Below are 25,576 nucleotides of genomic sequence, written 5' to 3' on the forward strand. Positions count from 1 at the left end.
TGAGAATAATAGTCTTACAGAAAAGTTTTGGGTTCGACTTGTAAAGTAGGTAATCAAAATTATGCCATGCAGTCAAGCCAAGTTAACACAGTCCCGCTTACAAAACAAAATGGATGCAGTGTGGATGTTTTGGGTTGGTGGGTTAGGATCCAGTTATTTTTTCTTATTTTTCCTGTAGCGGCAATGGAAATTTATTTATATAGGTATACATACATTTCAGCGGTCCATCTACTGTTTAATGCGATAGGTACAGTGGCCTGTATGTATTGCATCAAACAATAGAGGGACGGACAGACAGACCAAAGGACAGACAGTGTTGCGATATATAGGATTTTATTTGTCACTCTTCGGGTAGAGAATCTTATAAAATGTGACACGTGTAACGTGAAAATAAGTTGTATTTGGTAGGTATTACCTAACAGTAACATCAAAAAGAAAAAATGGTACAGTTTATGACGTTGGTATAAGATTGATTTTTACTTGGCCTCTGTAAAAACTTTCTGATCTGAATCTGATTTAATCACCTATTAAGTCATCGTGTACTCACAGCTTCTCCCAATGGAACTTGTCGGCGAGACTGTCCGAGACCTGGCCCTCTTTTAACTGCTTCTTGACCACGCGCTCCACGAGGCGCAGGGAAGCGAACATGCTCTGCACGTTGGATGGCTGCCGTGTTCGTGACGTCATCTGGAATTTAGATTATACTAGAGTTTACCCGGGCTTCGCACGCGTTAATCATTAGATACCTACAGCAGTTGAACTGAAACTTCGGGACTTTACTAAATTGGAACGGAAATTCCCAAATACGTTTAATTAACGTTTGCATGTAAGACACCGGCGTCAAATTTCATACCATAATAACGAAGAATATGCAATTTTAAGTGGTTGCTTTGGAATTCGGAATACGAAAATTCGTCGAAAAACAGAAGTCCCAAAGGCAGGCCACATCGCTCGAAGAACAAATAACCGGTGAGGGGGGAAAGTCCTCGAGTGGCGCACGAACCAAGAGATAAAGCCTTGGCAGGCCTCCCAAAAGTTGGACTGATGACATCGTGAGAGTTGCGGGCGACTGGTGGATGCAAGTGGCGAGTTTTCGCTCATTGTGGCGTTCTAATGGGGAGGCCTTTGTTCAGCAGTTGACGTCTTCCGGCTGATGATGATGAATCTTACCATGATCTCAATAGAGTCGAACAGCTTCCCTAACTCTTTTTTTCTCCCTCTCATTCAATGAGGTCCTGGCTGTCGAATATGCCCGTCTCCCTCAGTTTGGTCTTCACACTCTCCAGCGTGATTGGCGGCGGCATGTCCAGGATTTCTCCGGACTTGTACGCTGCTTTGCTGGCGCCAGCATCGGGGACTGGACTGGATGGGGGCTTGGAGAATTCGGGGCTGAAATGGAGAGAAAGGGTGGTGAATTACAATTTATATTCTCAGGGCATTCAATTTAAACGTCAGTATTAGCGTTAAAGAAAATAACTGTTCAACTCATGATTATAAGTCAGGAACGGTCAGACTAATTTCGATCTTTTGGAAGAGTTTTTTCATCCCTGACTTAATCATAAACCCAGTTTTCTTACAATTTTACAGTTTTTTTGCGAAAAAAAAAGTGTTATTAGCCGAGATCACCCTCTCCCCCAAGTGAGATTGGGTTCCCTCCTTCCCCCTCCAAACGCTTGACGTAGTTAATTGATGCTGCCGAAGGGATATTTTTTAATTTCCACTGACTGGAGAAATGCTTAGCCATGTTTTTACCGAATTCAAAAATGGAGGAAGTTTCGTATTCATCAGTACGTATGTAGTTTTGTTTAACCACGAAGCGAAGCATAGTGTACGTATTACAATTATTACCGGTCAAACGATAATAAGCCGTGGTGGCCGAGTGGTTTGACCTATGGCCTCTCAAGCAGAGGATCGTGGGTTCAAATCCCGGCTCGCACCTCTGAGTTTTTCGGAATTCATGTGCGAAATTACATTTGAAATTTACCCCGAGCTTTACGGTGAAGGAAAACATCGTGAGGAAACCTGCACAAACCTGCCAAGCAATTCACTGGTATGTGTGAAGTTCCCAATCCGCACTGGGCCCGCGTGGGAACTACGGCCCAAGCCCTCTCATTTCGAGAGGAGGCCTGTGCCCAGCAGTGGGACATATATAGGCTGGGATGATGATGAAACGATAATAGGGAATATGCATGGAACACAATTTTTTCTCTTAAATAATTTAACTTAATAGAAAACCGGAAAATAAAACGAATGACGAAAAAACCATCAATATCTGTTGCAGAATAAGCAAGATACGAGTATGAGCGATTGAAGTCTGCATGCTATCTCTCTCTCTTTCTTTGGCCGTCGTAGCATATGACGTCAAAGTCTATGACGGAACTCTCTGTCTTATTGACAATACGGTATTTGACAACTCCTGAATTCGCCATGTCTTATATATTATTATTGTGAAAATATAGGTATACAGAAAGGTATACTTGTAGGTATACTTGTGATGTATAGATATCATTTAATAATATTGTAAATCTGTTTAAAAAAATATACCTCGTCGAGTTTCTTGCCGGATTCATCCCAACAGAGGTTTTTCCGAACCGGTGGTAGATTTTTTTTGACATTCATAAGTGCCTAAATTGAATAAAGATATTTTGACTTTGAGTTTTACTTTGAGTGTTTGCGAAGAGAAAACTTAAATCGGTTGAAAATTGGATTTATAATGATTTTTTTGAAAAATCTATGTAAGTACCTGTCTCTTTCCCAAAAGCTTTTCCCTATGCAGCAAGTGTGGCGCTAGTTGCGTGTGACGTCACATGCAAGTATGTCTTCTTTCTCTATCGAATCTTGAATTTCAAACCTTTATAACTTTGTTATTAAAGGTAGCTTAAAATTGTTTGTCTATTCGAAAGAAGATTGTGAAGCTATAATCGTCATAGAAAAACGTCCATATCTTCGTGTTTTTTTTATATATTTAAAAAAATCTTTTACAACTCGGTTTGTTAAACAATGAAGATATATTTGAACAAATAAAAAAAATGCTTGCATATGCTCTATATAAACAAGAAGGAAAGAAAAAAAATATCCGTGACGAGATTTCCAACGGCTTCGAAAGTGCAAACTAGTTCAAAATCCCCCAGGAAACTATGCGGCAAATGGAATTTCCGTAATAAAACTTGCGGTTGTTGTTGTTTCTTAAATCATTTTAAACGCTGTAAATCTGGTTTCGCCGGCGTTATCGCAATAGACTAAATTAAATTTTTACTTCTGTTTCAGCGGAATTTACAGTATGAATTACTTGTACCTGATGATGTTTTATATTCGAACTAGCCGTTACTCGCGGCTCCGTCCGCGTAGAATCCTTTTATCGCTATCCCGCGGGAGCTATGCAGTTTACCGAGATAAAAACTATCCTATGTCCTTCTCCGGGTCTCAAACTATTTGTATACCGAATTTCATCTAAATCGGTTCAATGGTTTAGACGTGAAGCAACAAACAAGCAAACAGACTTACAAACTTTTTCTTTTATAATAGTGGGATATAATCAAAATTTAAGTTTGCGTTGTATATTTATTTATTCTTTCCCTCTTAGGTATATGTTTTTCTGTGTATCCAATATGTGTAAGTAAATGTTCTCTCTCTCACACACAATTTACTCTTAGTTAAATAAAATCTTGTAGAACCTTGAGTCTTGTCTTACTATTTCTGTTGTACAATAAAGAGTAATTGTATTGTATTGTAGAAATATTTTAACTTACCATCCACATGTAACTTGAAGTAGGTTTACAGCTACTCTGAAAACAACAATTATGTAACATTTAGTAGTGTGTTTAATAATATGTCGCTATGTAATAGTTAGCTGGCTATAATAAACATACTTAGTCCATTGTCTGGACCGTTCACAATAGCAATTATAGTCTTATATACATTAAATACTAGACATTACCCGTGGCTTCGCACGCGCAATCCATTTGATATGGTAGTTGAATTGAAATTCCGGGATTTTAGTATATTCCAATGGGAATTCCGAAAAAAATACATCCTGGTTCTCATTAACGTTGCATTAAAAACCATGCCAATTTCTATGATTTTAATCCAGCGGGTGAAATTTCGAGATTTTATTTCGATCTCGTGGCAATATCGGTATAAAATGTAGCCTATGTGTTATTCCAGACATCTAGCTATCTACACACCAAATTTCATCCTAATGTCCACTTATTTTAGCGTGAAGGGGAAACAAACACACACTCACAAATTTTTGTATTTATAATATTAGTAGCAAATCGAATGGAAATTCCGTGAGTTTACTAAGTTCCCATCAGACTTCCCAAAAATTACACCCTGTTTTTCATTGACGTTGCATTAAAAACAACGTGCCAATTTCCATGTTTAACCCAGTGGTTGAAATTCCGAGATTTTATTCCGATCCCGTGGAAATTCTGGGGTTTTACTGGCATGAGACTTCCTGAAAACCAAATTTTTATTTACCCTTTTTAATTTATTTGTCTTCCTTTAACCCTGAAACGCAAGCTCGTCGATATGTGTATCCTGCCCAATGCCCATCCTAACCTACGGCGCTCAGACCTGGTCTTTGACTGAGGCTCAGAAGTCCAGACTCAAGATTTGCCAGCGAGCTATAGAGCGCAGTATTCTAGGTGTTCGGAGATCTGATAGAATCAGAAACAAGGATTTGCGCTCCGGAACTCAAATTGTCGATGTGGGAATGAAGACCGCCAAATTAAAATGAGACTGAGCGGGACACGTCTGCCGCATGGATCCGGATCGATGGGTCAAAGTAATCACCGATTGGGTTCCATGCGTCGGGCACCGGTGCAGAGGCAGACCTAGGAGGACCCATCCATACCATACCACCATCTTGCTCGCTTATCCTGCCGTGAAGCAGCAGTGCTTGCACTGTTGTGTTTCGGCGTGGAGAGTAAGACAGCCGGTGAAATTTCTGGCACTTGAGGTATCCCATCTTAGGCCTCTAGGTTGGAAACGCATCTGCAATACCCCTGGTGTTGCAGATGTTTATGGGCGGTGGTGATCTGATCTCTTACCATCAGGAGACCCACTTGCTCCTTTGCCATCCAGTCGAATAAAAAAAAATTAAATGAATGTAAAAAAATAATTAGGGATTTTTGGTCGTTGCCTTCGTCGCAAAGCGTCGCAAAGGATGGAACAACAACACACGCTCCGGCCAAAAGTCGGAGCGCAGGAACATCTGCTGGTGCTTGGCAGGAACTTGGAGTCTAAATGAGCTGAAATTGTTAGCCCTTTGAGACTCGAACGGGATCCATATCCAACCAGTTTTACGAACTACATCCCAGTGCAGTGGGACGTATATTGGCCAAGATGATGATGAAATACTTAATTGACTGCCACTGCCACAGTCCTTTAATGATCAAATTCATCATTTCAATTCTTCGTTTGAGGGTAGCGCTTCGTACACCATCTTTATCGCATTCGCCCTTGAGAAAGGGCTTCTCAAAAAGCTGAAACTAGTCAGACCCTTCCTGACTTAATTCGCGAGTTGAGCCACACTTAGTTTTATAAATCATGTCGCGCTAGAACTAAAGTATTATATCAATTCATCGAATTCACTTCCAAGAAATAAAAATTTGCTACTCACATGAAAGCAATAGCGTGATCGGTCATAGTGGAGAGGTGGTCGTAACTGCATTCGTCGCGCGCGCACGGCTCGTTATATCGCGTATCGTATTCAATGCATCGGCTACTACGCTCGGATTTCTTGATCTTTTAACATTTTTAACGCCATGTTATTTAGAATAGAAAATCTTCATTTTTTTAAAACTATAATAAAATTAGTTAGTGTTTCATAGATTCTAATTATGCGTCTGTTAGATTATCTGGAAACATTGGAATCGTATTTTTTCTTTTGTCAATGAAATAAAAAAATAATGAAGTAGTCAGTTAAAGTTCTGGGTCAAAGTGAATACTTTTAAGATGAAATGGCACTTGAAAATGATTTAATAGCTGTGGCCCGCTATGTCATCGGCACGAAATTCGTTTATTGTCATCCCGTGGAATACGACTTTCCGGAATAAAAACCATCTTATGTCCTTCTCAGGGTATAAAACAATCTCTTTATCAAATTTCATCATTATTGGTTGACTACTTACTTACTAGAGCGCCCGACCTCAAACGGGCTCCGGAAGTCAGTCCTATTAATAAACGAAATGTATTAATCTTTGTTGCCAATGACATCCCATATTAGTGGCCAAGGGTCTCGGCACGCTCTGATAGTAAATTTACACGCTCGCCAAGCATCGACAACCTTTCACAAATACAAGCGTGTGAACAGAGGTGTTTGGCTTGCAAGAGCTTGTCGCCGATTCGGGCAAGTGTCGGTTTTTGAACACGTCTCAAAGGAAGCTTGTGGCAGTGGCGAGCGCTTGTGACGTATTTACACGTTAGCAATTACAATATGTCATGACAAACATAAACGCCTTAGCAACTTCGAGGTCCACGTCTGCCATGTTTGCCTGTCCGGGGCATAAAGGTCCGTTTATACCTACAGACATTGAGCGTGCCAGAGACGTGCCGTGGCAGACAAAATAATATTAATTATATTAAGTGCCTGTCGGCGTCTGCTCGGCCGTGTATCGATAGATATAAGTACGTAAATAAACATTGTATAGAAGAATATAATTTTTTCTCCCACGACACGTGTCTGGCACGCTCAATGTCTGTAGATATAAACGGACCATAATAACGCACTTGCAGGCGTTTAAATGGCATACAAGCCTTTATATAGACTTGGTGCTAGTAGTCGTTTGCCAAGTCTCGGCAAGCGTGTAAATGCAGCATAAGATGGCTCTGCACAACTACCAAGAAGTCTTCATCGCGGTATAGGGGACGTATTAAAGTTAAATGAAATGACCAAGCCAAGCAACCATTGTTCCTTGAACCCCGAACGTAAACAGCTAACAAGAAAATAATCTCACGCATAAATTATAATATCAATATGTACTCAATGCGCTTTACATAATATATTATAAAACTAAATATTTATTAATTTTCGTACCGTGCTACTGTTGCTGCTTTGTCTACGGTTTTGGTACACACGAAATGTAATTCAATACTAAGTCGTCGCGTTTTGTATGTTAGCTTGTCATGCGTAGTTTGTCGAGCAAATAATGAAGCTTGCTGTGTTATTGCCAAAGGTATTAGCTACTTATTTTTATACATATTAAATATGTACTAACGGGTCTTTTAAATCTCCTACTAACGTTATAAATGCGAATTCGAGCGTCCGCACCGCGCCGTGGGTGTGTGTGCACGCGCTCATGTGTGTGTGTGTGTGTGTGTGTGCACGTGAAATATATACGCTACTTTTTAAAATATCTATTATATATATAACTTTAAATTGAATGAGTAGCTAATTCCATTTTTTTTTTTAATTGGGCACTTCGGGATATTTTGATGGTGGTGTCCCCTGCACGCTACGCCCTGCACTCCCCTACTTTGGGGTCCGTGCAGTATACCTGTTTACCCCGGATAAGCGAAGACGCGGCTTCGATTCCCGGCGTTTCTTTTCTCTTTTTTTTCAGTGTGTTCTAATTCATCATCATCTTCATATCAGCCGTAGAACGTCCACTGTTGGATAATAGGCCTCCCCATAGACCTCCAGATGCTTCGGTTGGAAATGAGCTCCATCCACCATGAACCGATGGCTTTAACCAGGTCATCCATCCATCTCCTTGGCGGACGTCTTATCATTCGAGAACTTTTCGACCCCAACGGCCCATTGCCAATTTAACGAGCTAATTGGGTACCTTAAGTTTTCTAGGATGGTCCATATTATGTTTTTTATTGATAGTAGACTTATAATTATAATGTAGCTTACTCCTGTAGATATACTTATAATATTTTTGTAAAAATGAATTGAAAGTTTATTTCGGCAAACCACACGTTTTGCGAGATTAATAGGTTTTGTGGCTTGGTCTGTTTGATCTAAAAAAAAGAGGTCGGAATGACAGCTGTCAGTTGTCAAATGTCGCCGTACTTACGTACCGTGTGTGTAGGTGTGTGTGTACGTATGTGTCGTTGTCGCCGGAAGACGTCCACTGCTGAACAAAGGCCTCCCCCTTAGAACGCCGCAATGAACGACAACTCGCCACTTGCATCGACCGCGATTTCATGTTACAAGTTTTTATTTAATTTGCAATGTGTGTTGTATATGTTGTCTATGTGCGGGCCAAAATTTGCAAGTTAAATTTGACGCACTTTTAGTGGTCAGATTGACTTGAAATTTGGCATACTTATGTTAATCTGGTATATGTATAATAATAATCTGGTAGTGACATCCTGGTGGTTCGGCCAGGATCGTCTCTGCAGGACGGAACTTCTCAACGGTTAATGGCATCGACTTGAAATTTGGCACGGAAATGTACTTTTGTAGACAAAAAAAGTACAGTCAACAAAAATACAGTCGACAAAAAGGCTTGCGTTTAAAATTTTATTTTGAACAAAAACTTATTTAATTTCATTTATTTTCCAGGTATGCTCGGAGAGCAGCGCCAGCGAGTCCTCCCTGGAGTCCTCGAGTGGCTACGGCAGCCAGGGGGCCTTCGCCGCGGAAGACCACGCGCACCAGCATCAGATCCAGCATCCCGAAGGTCAGTTCTGGTCAGCTGATGGTCGAAGCATGGCGTATGATTTGAACTACGAACTGTTTTGTTGCAAACAAACCCTCTCAGGGCCTCTGGCACGATAGGGTTAAATAAGCTGATGTGAAAAAAAAAAATTTTTAATGCAAGCTTTTTTGCTGACTGTACTTTTTGTTTACTCTACTTGCATTGCATTCAATTTAGATGTGTATGCCGAATTTCTAGTCAATCTGACCTGTGGAAGTTGGTCAAATTTAACTTGTAAGATTTAACTGTAGTAAACATATGTCCATCATTGCATGTTGAACAAAAGTTTGGAGCAAAGGCAAATGTTTAAGTGACAGACAAAGACAAACAAATGTTAAGTTTACATGGGCTTAACAAGCGTTTATGAATAAAGAATACTATTATTTTAAAAGCTGTGAATAAATGTTGATTTTTTTTAAATGTTAAACGTGCTACCCCATAAACGTAGACAGTCGTTGAACACGTGTTTAACACATGTCAGTTCATAGGAAACTGTAGTTTTAGGCATGCCTATGATGTGTTTAATTTTCACCTTGTGTTCACTTCGATGTTATTTTTAGTTTGTTTGGCGTTTTCGTCAATTTAATTTGTATTTGCTGTTCTTAGTTTTAGTATCCGCTAACCTTTTGACCAACGGCTCATTCATGTTATAAATAGTTTACAAATATGACGATTAAGATTTAAAAAAGCTATCTTTTTTTATGCAAGTACAGCATTGTCATCCACACCACGATCCGTATAAAATTTTATTTTTGCTTTTTATTTTTATATCTACCGGTACCTACACTCCATGTGATGTTAGTTTTTGCGAATAGTGAATAAATGTTTATTTTTTTGCTTTCTTTCTAAATTTAAAGTCAACTCGATCCCCAGAAAAGGCGAAATTTGAATTGCAAGATTCGGTCTTAAAAAAAAGCTTGTAAAATGATTATTTTACACAAGATTTTATTTAACTCGCCGTGTTAATTGATTAAAATCTTGGAAAATGGATTAAATTGAGCTTCGGTATACTTACGTGTGTAATGAATGAATGGATGAAGCAAAAAACTTATGTTAAAATTAATTGCCGTAAATAACTTTATAGATAAGAAGCTGTAATCGGTCAGAGGGTTAGACAACACTATAATATTTGTTTTTGTTTTTGTTGTTGTTGTTTTGTTTAACGCCTTGCACGCCATTAATTTGCGGCGCCAGACTCGGAGATAGTGACGCTCCGGCGCGACAGTGACGCCAACATCGCGGCCGCGCGCGAGTGTTTCTCCATCTCGCTCGGCAGTCTCGAGGAGGCCGTGAGATCGCTCGATGAGACTTGCGAGACTCCCGCCTTCGCTACTATAGGGAAGAAGCCGGCTGTGCCGAAACGGCGGCCTGTGTCCATGACAGGTAAATATATAGCGGTGGTGGCGACATCTAGCATTGGACTCTTGATGAGATTAGTGAGATCTGACCTCTACTATAGGGAAGAAGCCGGCTGTGCCGAAACGGCGTCCTGTGTCCACGACAGGTAAATTATTAGCGGTGGTGGCGACATCTAGCCGTGGAGTCGGGTTCTATGAGACAGATGCTGACTGTGTTGATAAGACGCCAGTTTTCGGTGAGTAAATTTAGACCCTAGTCCACTGGTTTCACACCTCAGCATAGGTAAATTTAGACTCCAGGTTCGCACCTCAACATACCAGACGTTGGAGCCTCGACGAGACTAGCGAGATCTGACCTGAGGGAATAAAGTCGAGCGTACCTAAACCACGGGCGGAGTTATGAATTGTAGCGAGTGTGTTGGCGATGACACCGCGATTTACTCACACTCCCTGACTTGTATTGAAATGAGAAGCGTGTGTTGAAAATACTCTTTTCAGTCGCATGAGCATGCAATTTGGTGTTTAGTTGCCGTAGAATCTGTAGATCGATAGCTTTCTGTTGTGTTTATTATCAGATTTCTTAAATAAAATCACGGATGTTTAATGTACAGTTAGGTACTTCTTTAGCCTTTTCATTTTGCGCCTGTATTACTCGTATAGCAATCACCGGGCACCTTTTGTTGTCACTAAAAATTATGTAAGGAAATACTTCTTTTTTTTTTAAATGCGCATAAAAGCGTAAAATAATAGCGTAGCGCTGCGGTATATAATGCAGCGCATAGCAAAAAAAAAGAGGTACGAAATATATTTTATATACAAGCGTCCTATTTGCGTACTGCGTTTTTTAGACGCGCCGTCGACGCGCGTTTGTATCGATCGATACCAACGCGATACGCACGCGAGTAGTATGGCTGCTCTATGGAAAGAAAAACGTGCTGTCAACGCGCGTTTCTAAAACGCTCAACGACTGTGCGTTTCAAAAACGCGGTGTACAAAAGCTCTAAGAATTAACAAGGCGCAGTAAAAATTATTGGCGCAATTTTTTTTTTAAGTTCCATCCGACTCACTATTTACCACACGACGTCAAAAGTTCTACATTGCTTGATATAAAAAGCGCTGTCGTGTCAATTGGTCCTAAATAGTTAGTATAAAAAGCAGATGATACTTTATTTCGCTAGCTTTAATAGTTAAGAGAATTGTAATATAATTATGTCCTGTTTCTTGCTGCGTATTCCTTTTGACAATGATGTTCTTTCCGAAAGCGCTGGTATAAAAAGGTGACATGTAAAGGTGCCCTTTGCGGCCTAGTTGCATAAACGTTTTGCTTCCCCGTGCAGCGGGCGCTTGGTCCCGACGCGGCTCCTCCAGCTCGCAGGGCAAGCCGCCACCGCCCGTCCGACGCTCCTCTTCTATCTCGCGTCCGCAACGACCCGCATACGTACAGGTAACTAATTTTTGTTTGAGTGTAAATACATTAAGATTGGTTTTTTGGAATCTTTTTGTATTTTTTATTTCAATTTCAAATTTTTACTTTTACGGTCATCCCGTAAAACCTAAATTGAAAATACAAACTGAAATATAGATGCACAGAAAAACCAGAAAAATAAGACCATCACTGGGAATCGAACCCAGGTCCTCGGTATTCCGTACCGCGTGCTATACCGCTACACCACTGGTGGTCAACAGTACCGACACGAATTTCCCCTATGCACCTCATATCTCAGCTTGTTTGTTTCTTATTTAGCCACTTAAGCAGTAACGCTAGCGACATCTATGCCGTAGCCCTCACCGAGAAACTTTTTCGGCACTCCATTGGAACTAACCGCTCACCCGGACAAGAGATATCGTTACTAAGCAATCAAATTAAGATTGGTTTTTTGGAATCTTTTTGTATTTTTTATTTCAATTCCAAATTTTTACTTTTACGGTCATCCCGTAAAACCTAAATTGAAAATACAAACTGGAATGGTGATGATGGTCTTATTTTTCTGGTTTTTCTGTGCATCTATATTTCAGTTTGTATTTTCAATGTAAACACATGACACCTGTGTAATAATCCTTTCCCATCGTATTTTCTCGGAAACATTCGTATGCGTCATGCTACTTCAGTCAGCCTCAGTACTTATCCAGACAGCGTAGGCGAAGGTCGCATTGAGATAAATCAGTCATCTATAGAGTGGTTAACACCAAAGTTAAGATTTTTATTCGATTTTTGTTTATACTACATTCTCTATACAATTTGATCGTGGATGTTTTAACATCTCAGTGTGATGTACTTTCGTTTGATCTTTGTCACTAATAAATAAAATAACCTATTTATTTAATACAAACATGTCTACAGTCTACAGCATTCGGAAGAAGTCGTGTGTTCAGAATTGTCACGATGGGAACGGATTATTCACTAACCCCTTGTTTCACCATCCATTGGTTAAATTTATCTGACGGATAAAGTGATGCTGTCTCTGTTTGTTTTGTTCGAATAGACGGAGACGGCATCACATTTATCCTTAAAAAATTATAATAATAATCAATGGGTGGTGAAACAGCCCTTAAATTCGTACTGTATTTATTTTCAAGTTAACCTCTTCACCGCCATATAACAGCCAATGGAATGCCTCACACGCCACGGTTAAGAGTATCTGTACATGACCAACATGCAATTCGAAATTAATCTTTCTGTAATGGAATTAAAAATCAAGTTGGTCTGTCGCTGGTTTTTCGGTGGCCTACAGAGCAGAGCGCGTCACTTCGTTTGTTTTGTGGCGGTGAAGAGGTTAACGAGTTATATACCGTGAGAAAACAGCACGTGATTCCGGAGAGTGCAATGTGCTGGCTCCCGGACGTTGATATCCGTTCGTACTTCACATCTTAATAACTGATAAAACTATTCCTAGTTTGCTCACTCATGCAATATAGGTTTGAGAATAGAAAAGGACGGCTGGCATTAAATAATGCTGGCGACAGCACGTGTAAGGCTGTTCTTTAGAAATTCATCGACCGTATATGTGATGATTGGAGACACGGTTTTCAAAACCTCTTTTTTGTGTCCCACTGCTGGGCAAAGGACTCTCCTCTCTTGCTCCACTCCTTCCTATCAAAGGCGAAAAAAACTATAAAAAAAACCTCTTATTCAAGTAAAAACTATATGGCATAGGGCAATTAAAATGATATGTAAAAACGAAAACATTGTACAAAATCCGAAAGAAAGAAAGAAATATTTACATAATTGAACACAAATAAAACAAAAATTTAAATAGTAAAAAAAAAAAAAAAACGAAACGTCGAAATCAATTGTTATATTTAGTTATTCGGTTCGAGATTTGATTAAGACCAGCAAAATTCACGTAGAATGAATGGTGTTTATTGCTATTTAATTAGGTAGGCGTTTGCATGCAAATACTAAATCCAAAATCCAACGAACATAATGATCTACATACTTTTTTTTTGTATTTTGATGATGATGTTATTTATTGAAGGGCAACAACCAGAATGCGATGAGTGGAAGCGAGACGGAGCACCTGCCGCCGCCGCCTGCGTTCCTACTGCAGCCGGAGTCTGACTCCAACCCAGGTAACTTTACTGCGGTACCTCAGTGCTAATTTATTGAATCAGGCGTTACTTTGCGAAGGTCAATGAACTAAAATAATGATATGATAGCTAAGTCTATGCGCGTTAACGCAGCTCCTCTACCTCCAATCTGTAAGAACACACGAATCCTTACAGGAAACCAGCGTTGCTGCACATAACCTTTTTTTTTTTTGTTGCCCGGGGGAAATCTGCCACCAGATACCCCATCATCACGGGGAGGCGATGAGGTTATGTGGGGTTTTTACCCACTAAAACCCCCGGGATGTTCCTTCCTCGCCGCCCTGCCAGCGACGCAGCGGTACAACGGAATAACCTGCTGCACATAACCTATGGCAACACATGCTGAATGGAGACCATTCTTAGTTTCAGTGTTTTTGTCTTATTGCTGTAAGGTTGTAGTACTGCTGGGTCAAAATAAATGTCTCTCTTAATCTCTTAATTTTTTTGAATCATACAAACCCAACTATCACCAACATCGCATTACACTGACGCGTTTCAAACTCAACCAGAGTTAATCTTAATAACAACACAAGCATACCGTAGCATGGTGAACGATTGTGTTGCTCTGAAGATGAAATCTGGTTGTGTTTAAAACGTGGCCGTGTGACGGTGCTGATAGTTGGGATTTGTGTGATTTGTGTGTGTTGTGTAGGCATTTCACAAGTTTTTTTTTATTATTCCACTGGATGGCAAACGAGCAAGTGGGTCTCCTGATGGTAAGAGATCACCACCGCCCATAAACATCTGCAACACCAGGGGTATTGTAGATGCGTTGACAACCTAGAGGCCTAAGATGGGATACCTCAAGTGCCAGTAATTTCACCGGCTGTCTTACTCTCCACGCCGAAATAACAGTGCAAGCACTGCTGCTTCACGGCAGGATTAGCGAGCAAGATAGTGGTAGCAATCCGGGCGGACCTTGCACAAGGTCCTACCACCTACAAGATACTAACTTTACGGTGTTTCTAGGATTTTCTAACCGTAAACGCTTTATATTTTCAGGCATAAACGTAGCCGAAACGGTGAAGCAGCTGACCGAACTGAAACACATGCCGGCCTCCCCCGGCCTGGTGCGCCGGACCCTCCAACAGACCCCAACGCCCAACCCGCCCCATACCCAAAGCCCTACACAACCCCTAACAACCTTCCAGCAAGCGAAGAGCAACTTCTCCTCAAGCACCAGTCTAAACAGCACCGGGAATCTCAACCCTATATACGGGCAGACGGGCCATAGGATAATGGCTTATGTTGAGCAGAACTCTATTTATGTCAGGAAGAATAGCCTGAACAGTTCCAGTTCTGATCTGTATGGGGGCAATGCGGTGTATAGCGATGGGAAGGGGTCCCCGCATGGGTCGAGTCCGTCCACGCCGAGCTATGGGGAGAATAACTCGTTCTCAAGCTTCGGCCCGCGGGCGGCCAACGAATCGCATTACGGACAGACGGGTGAGTACATTTCTTTTTAGCCCCTGACGCAAAAAGAGGGGTGTTATAATAAGTTTGATCGCTATGTGTGTCTGTCTGTGGCACCGTAGCTCTTAAACGGGTGGACCGATTTGAATGCGGTTTTTTTATTTTAAATCAAGTTTTGATTTTTTCAAGACATGATTCGTCAAAATCGGTTTAGCCGTTTTTGAGATATTGAACTTTAAAGTGACGAAGTCGGGGGTTTTCCATCTTTTTGTTGGTTATTTTAGGTTATTGTTGTTATTGTTTTAAGTCAAGTTTAGTTAGACGCAAGTGAAATCGTGCAAGTCGCGATATATTACGACACTAGATTGGCCACATCCAACTCGTTCGCTTTGCAGCCTCGTAATGTAAAGCAAATTACACGAATGGAAATAGTTTTATACAAAGTGCTATTTTTGACTTCCGATAGCTTTAAGGGAACATTCTACGCGTCAGATGAAGTTTATTTCTACATGACACTAACTCGTGATGTTTAAAAGATAATCAAGAATTATGAATTATGTGTTGTAAAACAGTGTAAATGTTCTTAATTTATGATGATTCCTCAAAGCCGTAGCTAAAGTGTTGTGTGTAGTGAATGTTAAAAAGTGAGTTTTTTCATGTGTTACGTCAATGTCAACCGTCGAGTTTGTGGATTTTACAATTTGACCTTTGACAATGACTGTAAAGTTATGTGGTTCCATCGGGAATTTCACACGCACTAATTTGCTTCGCATGTTTTCTTGCAAAGTTTTCCTTCAACGAAAAGGTTACTGTTAATCTCCAATGTACTTATTTAGAGACCACGTTTGTCTGTTAACAGAATTATTGCCTCTCGAGGCCAAATACAGCAAATAACAACAAATAATAAGGACACATGAACATTAAAAACAACAACATGTTCACGTGAAATGTCTGAATCACAGTAAACGCCTATTTGCCGGCACCCTTGCCGAGTTCCTAAACGGCTTCATTCATCACGTTGTTTGATAGCGCTGGTTTTCATAAATGAGGTTATATTTACTTAGAACAACGAGGGTCACCGACATAGCCAAGCGTATTAGCTCGTTGAAGTGGAAATGCGGGCCGTATAGCACGGAGAAGTGATGGCCGTTGGGGCCGAAAAGTTCTCGAATGGAGATCGCGCCGAGCGACGTCCACCGACGAAATGGACGGATGACCTGGTTAAAGCCGCGAGTTTACATGCAGGCCGCTTCCAAAGAAGCAACTGGAGATCTATGGGGGAGGCGTGTCTAATAGTGGACGTCCTACACCTGATATGATGATGTTAGTTTTCAAAATGGCCTTTATTTATAAACTACTGGCTTTTGCCCGCGGCTTCGCCCGCGTGGAGTTCGGTTGTCGCGCGCTGTTCCCTCGGGAACTGTGTATTTTTCCGGGATATGTCTCTCTCGGGCCCATAAACTATCTCTATGCCAAAAATCACGTCGATCCGTCGCTTTGTTTCGACGTGAAGACGGACAAACACATAAATACACACGCTTTCGCATTTATTTTATGGAAACTATATTTTCTGTCTCTTAAATTTAGTTTACTTAGTTAGGTAGAACTGCGACCCTCAGTGCGCGAGCCGAGCCGAACATTTTTTGCTTATACTTGTATGATGAATATAAATGTTTCTAGTAGGTACTTGAGTCTTGGATGTTTATATGTATTTAAGTATAGGTATGTATGTATGTCTACCCGTTGTTTAGCACCCATAGAACAAACTTTGCTTAGTTTGGGGCTGGGTCAATTGGTGTAATTTGTGAGAAGATGTTATTATTATTATTTCATTCATTGTAATATCATTATCGTCAAATTTCATTTCAAATATTTGATGATCAATATTATTTTCCAGTGATTATAATTATTTTTTAGGAAGCCATTTCTATATTGTTTGGTGATTCAGTTTTAGTGACACATCTTTTGTCACATTACTTATTATGAAACCCAATATAATTATTTGATGATCAATATTATTTCCGTGTAATTTTTAAATAATATTTAGGTAACCGTTTTAATATTATTTGGTGACTCAATTTAGATGATAGTACTACTATTTTCGGAACAAATATTATTTATTAGGTCGCCGAAAACGCATTTATTAGGTGATCAATAAAATCATACCCTTATTTTATGAGCATGGATACCCAAAAAACCCCCGACATAAAAAAACGCCAGAAAAAATAAAAATAAAAACGCCAGAAAAAAAACGCCACTTAAAAAGAAAGTTAAAAAGTAAAAAATAATTATGCACTACCTAGCTGTTGCCCGCGACTTCATCTGCGAAGAATTCGTTTATCCCTATCCCGCGGGGACTATGCCGATTTCCCGCAAATTTAGCCTAAGTTAATTTAGTATAAGTATCTAGTAATATTTTTTTATCTGAGCGTCGTCGGTGTCGGGGGTCCGCTAAGGTTAATACTTTAAAAAATACAACCGACAACCTTGATGATTTTGATAAAACATGTCTAAGAACCATCGCTAGAAAACCTGCTTTCAAATAAAAAAAAACCGCATTCAAATCGGTCCACCCGTTTAAGCGCTACGGTGCCACAGACAGACACACATAGCGGTCAAACTTATAACACCCCTCTTTTTGCGTCGGGGGTTAACCAGCCACAATACACAATAAATGTTACTTCCAATTCTCACTTGGTTCCCATTCATAACATTCGCTCGGTGAGAGATCTTGCTGTGGTTTCCCCATATGACGTTTGTTTACTATAAAACGCGGTTAAAACATACTTTTGTAACCGTAAACTTGGCAAGGTGAGACAAGTGTACTCAATTCAAGCCTCGTTGGATTCTTGTAAAGCTAACAAAAATAACTTAAAAAAAAATACAAAAAGATGATCTTAAATTATGTATCTTATTAGTGCCAATTTTAGGGTCAACATGCCGAGTAATGGGATACAGTTATTGTTACTCTAGACACTTGTTTATTCATAATCCAAGTTCAAAACAAATTAGTAACTTTTGTTTTGATGACCTAACATGTTTTGTTGTAGTTATTTCTAGGTATACTTTTGTTTTTTGATCACTTAGGCTTTATGCACTTTGTTGAGGGGAATTCATACATAATAGGTTAGTGTCTGGACGCGTATTTTTTCTTTTTTCAATTGACCAAAAAATTATGAAGAGATAGCCAGTAAAAAATCCGTGTGACGCCACGCCGTGCGACACTTTGTGACTCGCGGTTTATCTTTGTATTTTTTTTTTTGGCAAATCAGAAATTACGTATCCAATATTATCTGTTGATAGCGGATTTGAAGTAGCAATTACAAGTTTAATATGGATATGACTAGTGCGATTGGTTAGATAGATAGATAGATTTTTTTATTAGATATCATGTTGTTTACTGGTCTTACAGTTATCTTATTACTTACTTACTTAGCGCTATGCAATCTTATAGATAATTAAATTCAATAAATGTTATTCTTGCAACAAACTATATGTAAAGAAAAATATTTTATTCTAATAAAAAGAGTTTCATACAGCTCAAATATAATAGATCCTATTTATTGCGCATCATCTTGATAAAAATAAATACTTACATGTAACTAGTCTTATCCATATTAAACTTGTAATCGCTACTTCATATCCGCTTTCTAATTATCTGATAATCTAACTGAAGGATTAAATAATTATATGTATGGACGGACTATATTATGTGTAGGTAAAAAAAAATATTTTTAGCCAGGAAACTACCCGATCGTAAAAGTAATTAGGCACATAGTACATAATAACAATCAACTTAAACTGGGTGCAAAATCATGCTTACATTTTGTCAACAAACAAACGATTTTCCTCTACTACTGTTTACGTGAAGTTACACAATGAATTGTAAATGTATCAGATTCGACGCCTCAAAAGCACTGTCATACAACTGAATGACTCACCGTGGGATTATCTCACAGAAAGTCAGAGGGACAGCGTATTTCTTGATGGGTAAATTTGTTATAAAGCTTACTGTGAGAGAGAAGAGGGGTCAGAAATCAAATCGAAATAAGTTTTTGGTAAAAATGTAATTTTAAGACACTTTTTTGCTGACTGTACTTTTTGTTGACTATTTATTTATTTATTAGTCAACAAAAAATTACAGCATTACAGTTAACACCAATGCGCTATAAAATTCAAATTATACAAAACAAAATACATAAAAAAAACACAAAAATCACATACAAAAAAACCTAATTACGGATTTTAGAACGACTACTTGTATTGTCACTGAAACTACATCTGCATACCAAATTTCAAGTCGATGCTATTAACTGTTGAACAGTTTCGTCCTGTGGAGTGGAGACGATGCTGGCCGGACTACCAGGATGTCACTACCAGATTATTTTATTATATTGTCACACAATTTACATAAGTATACCAAAGGACCCTTGACCTAAAGTATGGAAAATGTGGTTTCAGTTAAATAAACCCGAGATTTTTGATATGTTAGATTACAAAGTCCTGAACAAAATTCTCTAAAAACTAATCTAAACTTAGAAAGGGATTCGGAAACAGAGCTACACCCTTAGAATTTTATTTAGGACTTTTATTCAGGACTGAAATCTAAAACATATCAAAATCTCAGGATATTTAACTGAAACCACATTTTCCAAACTTTAGGTCCGGGGTCCTTTCAAGTCAATCCAACTACTGAAAGTTGGTCCTTTATTTAGCTTGCAAGATTTGTACATTACAGACAATAGAGAGACAACATGCAACTTCCTACAGCTCCCACTAAAATAAGTGGTATTTATAACTGGATATACATGTGCATAATGATCATAGATGTCGTCAATTTGTTTTTAAATTTCTGCGTGAAACATTGAAAATATCAGCCAATGAACATTGGAGGTATGCAAAAGCTTTCTTCGCGGAATCCTGTTATAAATAAGTGTCGGCGTCGGGATGGATGTTCGGAGGGACGGTCGGACGTTGTTAGTGTTGTGTGTCGGTGTGATGGGTTGACAAATAAAAATGACCAATTGCGGGTAGTTTGTAGGCAGACTTGAAACTAAATTGAAAATACAAACTGTCATATGTGCATGCCCAGAAAAACCATTTCAAAGATAATACCATCAATGGGTTCCGACCCTGGCATAATCGCTACACCACTGCTGGTACAACGGGTATGACACGACATTTAAAAACTATGTTCCTCACCTCATATTTGTTTGAGACTATTTAACAGTAACGCTAGCGACATCTATGCCGTAGCCCTCAACGAAAAACTTTTTTCGGCACTCCATTGGAACTAACCGCTCACCCGGGCAAGAGATAGCTCGTTATTAAGCAATCAAATTAAGGGACAGGTTTTTTGGAATCTTTTTATTTTATTTTCATAATTCAAAATTTACGGTCATCCCGTAAAAAAATTGAAAATTCAAACTGAAATATATATGTTGTTTGTATTTTCAATTTAGGTCGGTCGGGATGACCGGAAAAGTTGTTGTTTGGAATTGAAATAAAGAATACAAAAAAATTCCAATTGCCAATCTTAGACTTGACACTCACACTTCAGTCTACTCGTTACCACGGCCATTGTAATGTGGTCGAAACGTCGAGATATTACTCGTGTATTTTAGCGTGATAGATAAGTCCTGTTTGTGGTATTTTGACTATGAGTGAAAATCACGAAAGTTTAATGTTGTGCATAAACGGTTTTCCATCATATTTTATTGGAGAAGATTGTATTTATCGTAATCTCTCAATTAGCTTCAGTACAGTCGAGTTCATAAACTGACGACACCGACTTCATTGAGCCCAATGAAACCCTGTCCGTGATATCCGCATCGTTTGCTGCCAATAATTTGCTACTACATCCTAAGAAAAGCAAATGTATTAAATTCTCTTTAATAAATTCATCTAACTCGAATTCAGTTTCTAATGTAAAATTAAATGGTCAAACTATTGAATTTGTAAAATTAACAGTATTTTTATAACGATCGATTCTAAACTACAATGGGGACCACACGTCACAGCAATCGCGGGTAGATTGAGCTCTGCTGCTTTTGCAGTTTGGAATTTTGCTTACTTTAATAGTATTATTTCGTACGGCCTTATTCTATGGGGATCTGCTGCAGACATTGAGTCAATTTTTTTCTTACAAAAGAGAGCAATTAGAGCAATTTATAATTTGAAGACGCGTGAATCTTTAAGATCTTTTTTTAAGGAAATAGGTATCCTAAGCCTGCCTGCGCTTTATGTTTTTGAAATAATCATATGTGATTTTCCTACTAACGTCGTTAAGCCCAAAGGCTACTAGAAACACAGGGAAGCTTATAGTTCCATCTTACAGACTGGCTAAAACCAAAAAGTCGTTTCTGGGAAGTTGCATATTTATAATAAAATTCAAAAAAATATTACAAATGAAACGGATACAAAATTCACATCTATTGTCAAGAAGACATTAATATGTAAGGCGTATTATAAAGTTATGATTATATCATGGAGAGATATTTGGAAATAATTCCGAACCGCATTGGCGATCCCTTCAAATAGCGAACCTACTGTGTTAAAAATAAAGTTGTGTTAAATACTTGTGATGTATAGATATCATTTAATAACATTGTAAATCTGTTTAAAAAAAATATACCTCGTTGAGTTTCTTGCCGGATTCTTCTAAACAGAGGCTTTTCCGAACCGATGGTAGATTTTTTTTGACGTTCATAAGTGGTTGTTGTAGTGTAAATTGAATAAAGATATTTTGACTTTTGACTTTGATAAACTTGTGAGCAAAAATTTGATCAAAAATATCTGAACACGCTTCTACGCCGTTAACAATAGAGTCGTGTTCAGATATTTTAGATTAAATTTTTGCTCACAAGTTTATGAACTCGACTGTACCTATCGATCATGCAGCCGTACATTTTTTAATTTGTTATTTGGCATTAAATAATGACGAAATCCCAAGGGCGACACTATTTACCGGCCCGGACAATGGCGACATGGAAATACCGACCAGATTTTTTGTGTACACGCCCATACAAACTCATGTCGGACATGAGTTGTGGGCCGGTAAATAATGTCACCTGTTCCCAAATATTTGTGGCGTCAAAAAAGGGATAGCCCGTAAAATACCGGGCACCTGGCCACCCTAGCTTCGACCAATGTTTCGTAAATTTACCACAAAATCATTGTCCGATGTCACAGGAGCATCCACCTACCAACTGCACATACTCATAATGTATGATTTATAAATTACAGACAAAAACAAAAACAAATAACATAGCCGTGTCTCATAAAATACTCAATAGTCGGCTTTTACCTACAATAATACAAAATATTTTCTATAATAACATTACACCTGCGTAATAAGATTACCGGGACACAGTCAACAATTATTGTTTATAGAAGTAAACACGTGAAATAATTTGGATTTACCCATTTTAAATAAACGTAAACAACTACTCATACATCCAACAAATGATCGTAAACAGTATTTTTATTTTTACCCATTGCTTCAGCTTTTGATCGAAATAGGTACTGGTTATCGAAATAAAGGAAAATTGGACCCGGCGTATAGGTAAAAACTTAAAGACTGTATGTAGTAGTAACTTGTCCTTATAGATAAATCCACGTCCCATATTCGAAAAATGACTTAAGCACCATATCAATTCTGTGCACTACTACATACAACAGGTCATCTTCTTAAAGTTTTTTACCTATGCTAACTTTTGTAGACTTATTTCGTACAAGTGAGTATGAGTATTCTATGTCTCACAAATAGGACCTGTTACGAGTATTTTATCGTTTGTCGTATCTATAAGGGCGCCGGGAGGCATGACCCGTCCGGGGCGCCTATTTCTTTCTTTATTTATTTGTCATACATAGGTAAATACATTGGGTCGTACAATAAAATAAGAAAAAGTTATCTGCCTAGATGCCTAGGGCCGGCCCTGACGATAGTATAATCGTCTTGCGTGGGAAAACGTTACTTTGACGACTCCAGATTGGGTCGACAAATGGATGGTAATAATAAATTGTGCCATAAATAACTTAACCATAAAAATTTCATTTTTTATACAAGCTTTTTTGCTGACTGTACTTGCATTGTCACTCCAACTACATTTGCATACCAAATTTCAAGTCGATGCTATTAACCGTTGAAGAGTTCCGTCCTGCGGAGACGATCCTGGCTGGACTACCAGGATGTCAGTACTAGATTATTGTATTGTCACGCGATTTACATTAAGTAATATTTCAAATTTCAAGTCAATCTGACTAGGTGCTGGAAGTTGGTCAAATTTAACTTGCAAGATTTGATTATAGACAGACAGAAAGGCAGACAGACAACGGGACAGGTGAAGAAACTAAGTAAAAGCTTGTAAAAACTCCCTGTTTACCGTCTAAATTTACTATCCTCGCGTGTAGTGTAACATCACTTTTTTTTGTCCAGGTTTCAAGCTGCCGCAAGAGAAGAAGTACGGCCAAAGCACTATCTACGCGCAGCCGTCGCAGATCATAGCCGGCTACAACAGCGTGGCGCGACACGACTCGCTCAGCCCGCTGGCGCTGCGGCGGAACATCGCGGCGCGCGCGCACAGCGCCGACCGGCACCACTCGGAGCGTGAGTCACACCACCATACCATAAGCATACCCGAGGCCGCATTGCCTGACTGATTTTGCATACCAGAACTGTCATTTGATTGCGATCGCCCTCGTCAGAAACGTTAGGTAGTACGGCCTCTGAGCCAGCTACAACAGTGAGCCGCGCCACGACGCGCTTAGCCGGCACCGACAGCAGTGGCGTAGCTACCAAGGGGCTAGGCGGGGCAGTGCCCCGGAGCCCTCAAGCTCAGGGGGCCCTCGAAATTCTGCTTTATAGCTGATGATAAAGTTGCTTAGCATTTTTAAAGTATTTGTATATATAAAGTATTTACCAGTTTTGATAGCAGTGGGCCCCATTTTTTTATTTGCCCCAGGGCCTTAGGTTACCTAGCTACGCCACTGACCGACAGGCACCACTCTGAGCGCGAGTCACAGATCGGACCTATTGATAATTATGGTCAAGCAAGTAGGTATTACGTAAACACCAAGCCGGGGTGTAGGGAGGAATCTTTGCTTGGCTTGATTGACTTGACTTTTACTGGCGGCATCTCACGCACACGCACGCACGCACACAGTTACGTCAGCAAAGCAAAATAGAACTTAAATGTGCATAAAATACTTTGTGGTCAATAAATTATAATTTTTTGGACGCGAAATCTGCCTCTCAAGAATGAAATATGGGAAAATAAGTAATGGTTTTAGTTCATTGATACGGAACTCCGCAAAGGAGCGTCTGATTCAATAAACATGAACATATTAAATTAAAAAATACATGTACAATTGAGGACCTGGGTTCGATTCCCAGCGCTGGTCTCTTTTTCTGGTTTTTCTGTGCATCCATGTCTCAGATTGTATTTTCGATATGGTTTCACGGGATACCCGTAATAGTAACAAATTTAGAGTTGAAAAAAAAAATACAAAAAGACTCCAAAAAACCAATCATAACATGTACAATTGTTTACGTAAGCATTGGGGTTAGAACTTTTATTATCTTACTTTGGCTAACGAGCGAAGCTAAGTTTAGACCAAGCCAGTGTTCGCTGCCAGTACTGGCAGCAAAATAGCGACGGCCTATTTTTCAAGTCGATGTATTAAAGCAAGCAAACTACATGAAAATTTAATCAAGGATTTAAATTGATCAGTTGGCCATGAGATGACTAAACAACACGGGCCAGGCCAGCGCTAGCTTGGCTGGGGACTTGCGCTAGCGTTAAGCTGAGTTTCCACCAGTAATGTGTGAGGAATGTGTTTTTCATTTACCAACAGAAACGTATTATTTACCTCGCCTCGCATAGCATATCTCTGGTGGAAACAGCTGAGCGGAGCGAGACGAGGCAAAAGTGAAGCGAAGCGTTTCTATTAGTTAATGAAAAACACATTCCCCGCAACACATCCTCGCCCATTATTGGTGGAAATGCTGCTTAACTGGGTTCGTCTAAACCTTATTTATCACTATCATTTTCAAGCTTATTTATCGTTATACTTATCCTATATCCCGTAGAGAAACCCCGAGCATAGCCCTCTCCATAGCCCTCTGAGTGACTTTGAGCTTCCTCATGAGGTCCATCGTTAGCGCCCACATCTCAGATCCGTTTGTCATCACTGTTAATACACACTGGTCAAAGACTTTTGATCTCAAACACTGCGGTACTTTAGTTAGACGAAAAGACACAGCGAAGCTGCCGATATCAGAAATTATAATATCCGCCGTAGAACTAAAGTTACCGACATAGCCCGACGAATTGCAAAGCTGAAGTGGCAGTGGGTGGGGCACATTGCTCGCAGGACTGATGGCCGATGGGGTCAGAAGGTTCTCGAATGGCGTCCGCGGACCGGGAGATGAGCTGTCGGTAGGCCTCCAACAAGATGGAGCGACGACCTGGTTAATATGGCGGGATCGCGGTGGATGCGGAAAGCACAAGTCGACCGGTCTGAGTGGAGGGGAGAGCCTTGGGGGAGGCCTATGTCCAGCAGTGG

At 39.6% G+C, this 25,576-nt stretch overlaps 2 protein-coding genes across 7 annotated transcripts in view; one reads left to right on the forward strand and one right to left on the reverse strand.

The window, feature by feature from the left end:
- The window catches only part of mim (missing-in-metastasis), a 300,696-nt gene that overhangs the window by 245,304 nt on the left and 29,816 nt on the right, over positions 1-25,576 (forward strand). For 5 of the 6 annotated variants that reach the window (XR_012452709.1, XM_074104999.1, XM_074105002.1 and 2 more), the window contains 6 exons: positions 8,516-8,633; positions 9,846-10,034; positions 11,347-11,453; positions 13,486-13,579; positions 14,600-15,043; positions 23,448-23,618. Coding sequence is in view for 5 of the 6 variants with exons in the window: in XM_074104999.1 (XP_073961100.1) it covers positions 8,516-8,633; positions 9,846-10,034; positions 11,347-11,453; positions 13,486-13,579; positions 14,600-15,043; positions 23,448-23,618 (1,123 nt within the window). In the remaining variant the exon portion in view is untranslated. The remainder of the gene's footprint in view (positions 1-8,515; positions 8,634-9,845; positions 10,035-11,346; positions 11,454-13,485; positions 13,580-14,599; positions 15,044-23,447; positions 23,619-25,576) is intronic. The other variant, XM_074105004.1, reaches the window with a different exon arrangement.
- On the reverse strand, positions 544-5,695 carry LOC141440131 (uncharacterized). Its single transcript, XM_074104599.1, is given in 6 exon segments — positions 544-687; positions 1,171-1,212; positions 1,214-1,232; positions 1,234-1,389; positions 3,750-3,785; positions 5,624-5,695. Coding segments are annotated over 6 exon segments (423 nt in total). The 5' UTR covers positions 5,650-5,695.

This window comes from Choristoneura fumiferana, chromosome 22, assembly GCF_025370935.1.
Source record: "Choristoneura fumiferana chromosome 22, NRCan_CFum_1, whole genome shotgun sequence".
In the NCBI taxonomy this organism is placed as follows: domain Eukaryota; kingdom Metazoa; phylum Arthropoda; class Insecta; order Lepidoptera; family Tortricidae; genus Choristoneura; species Choristoneura fumiferana.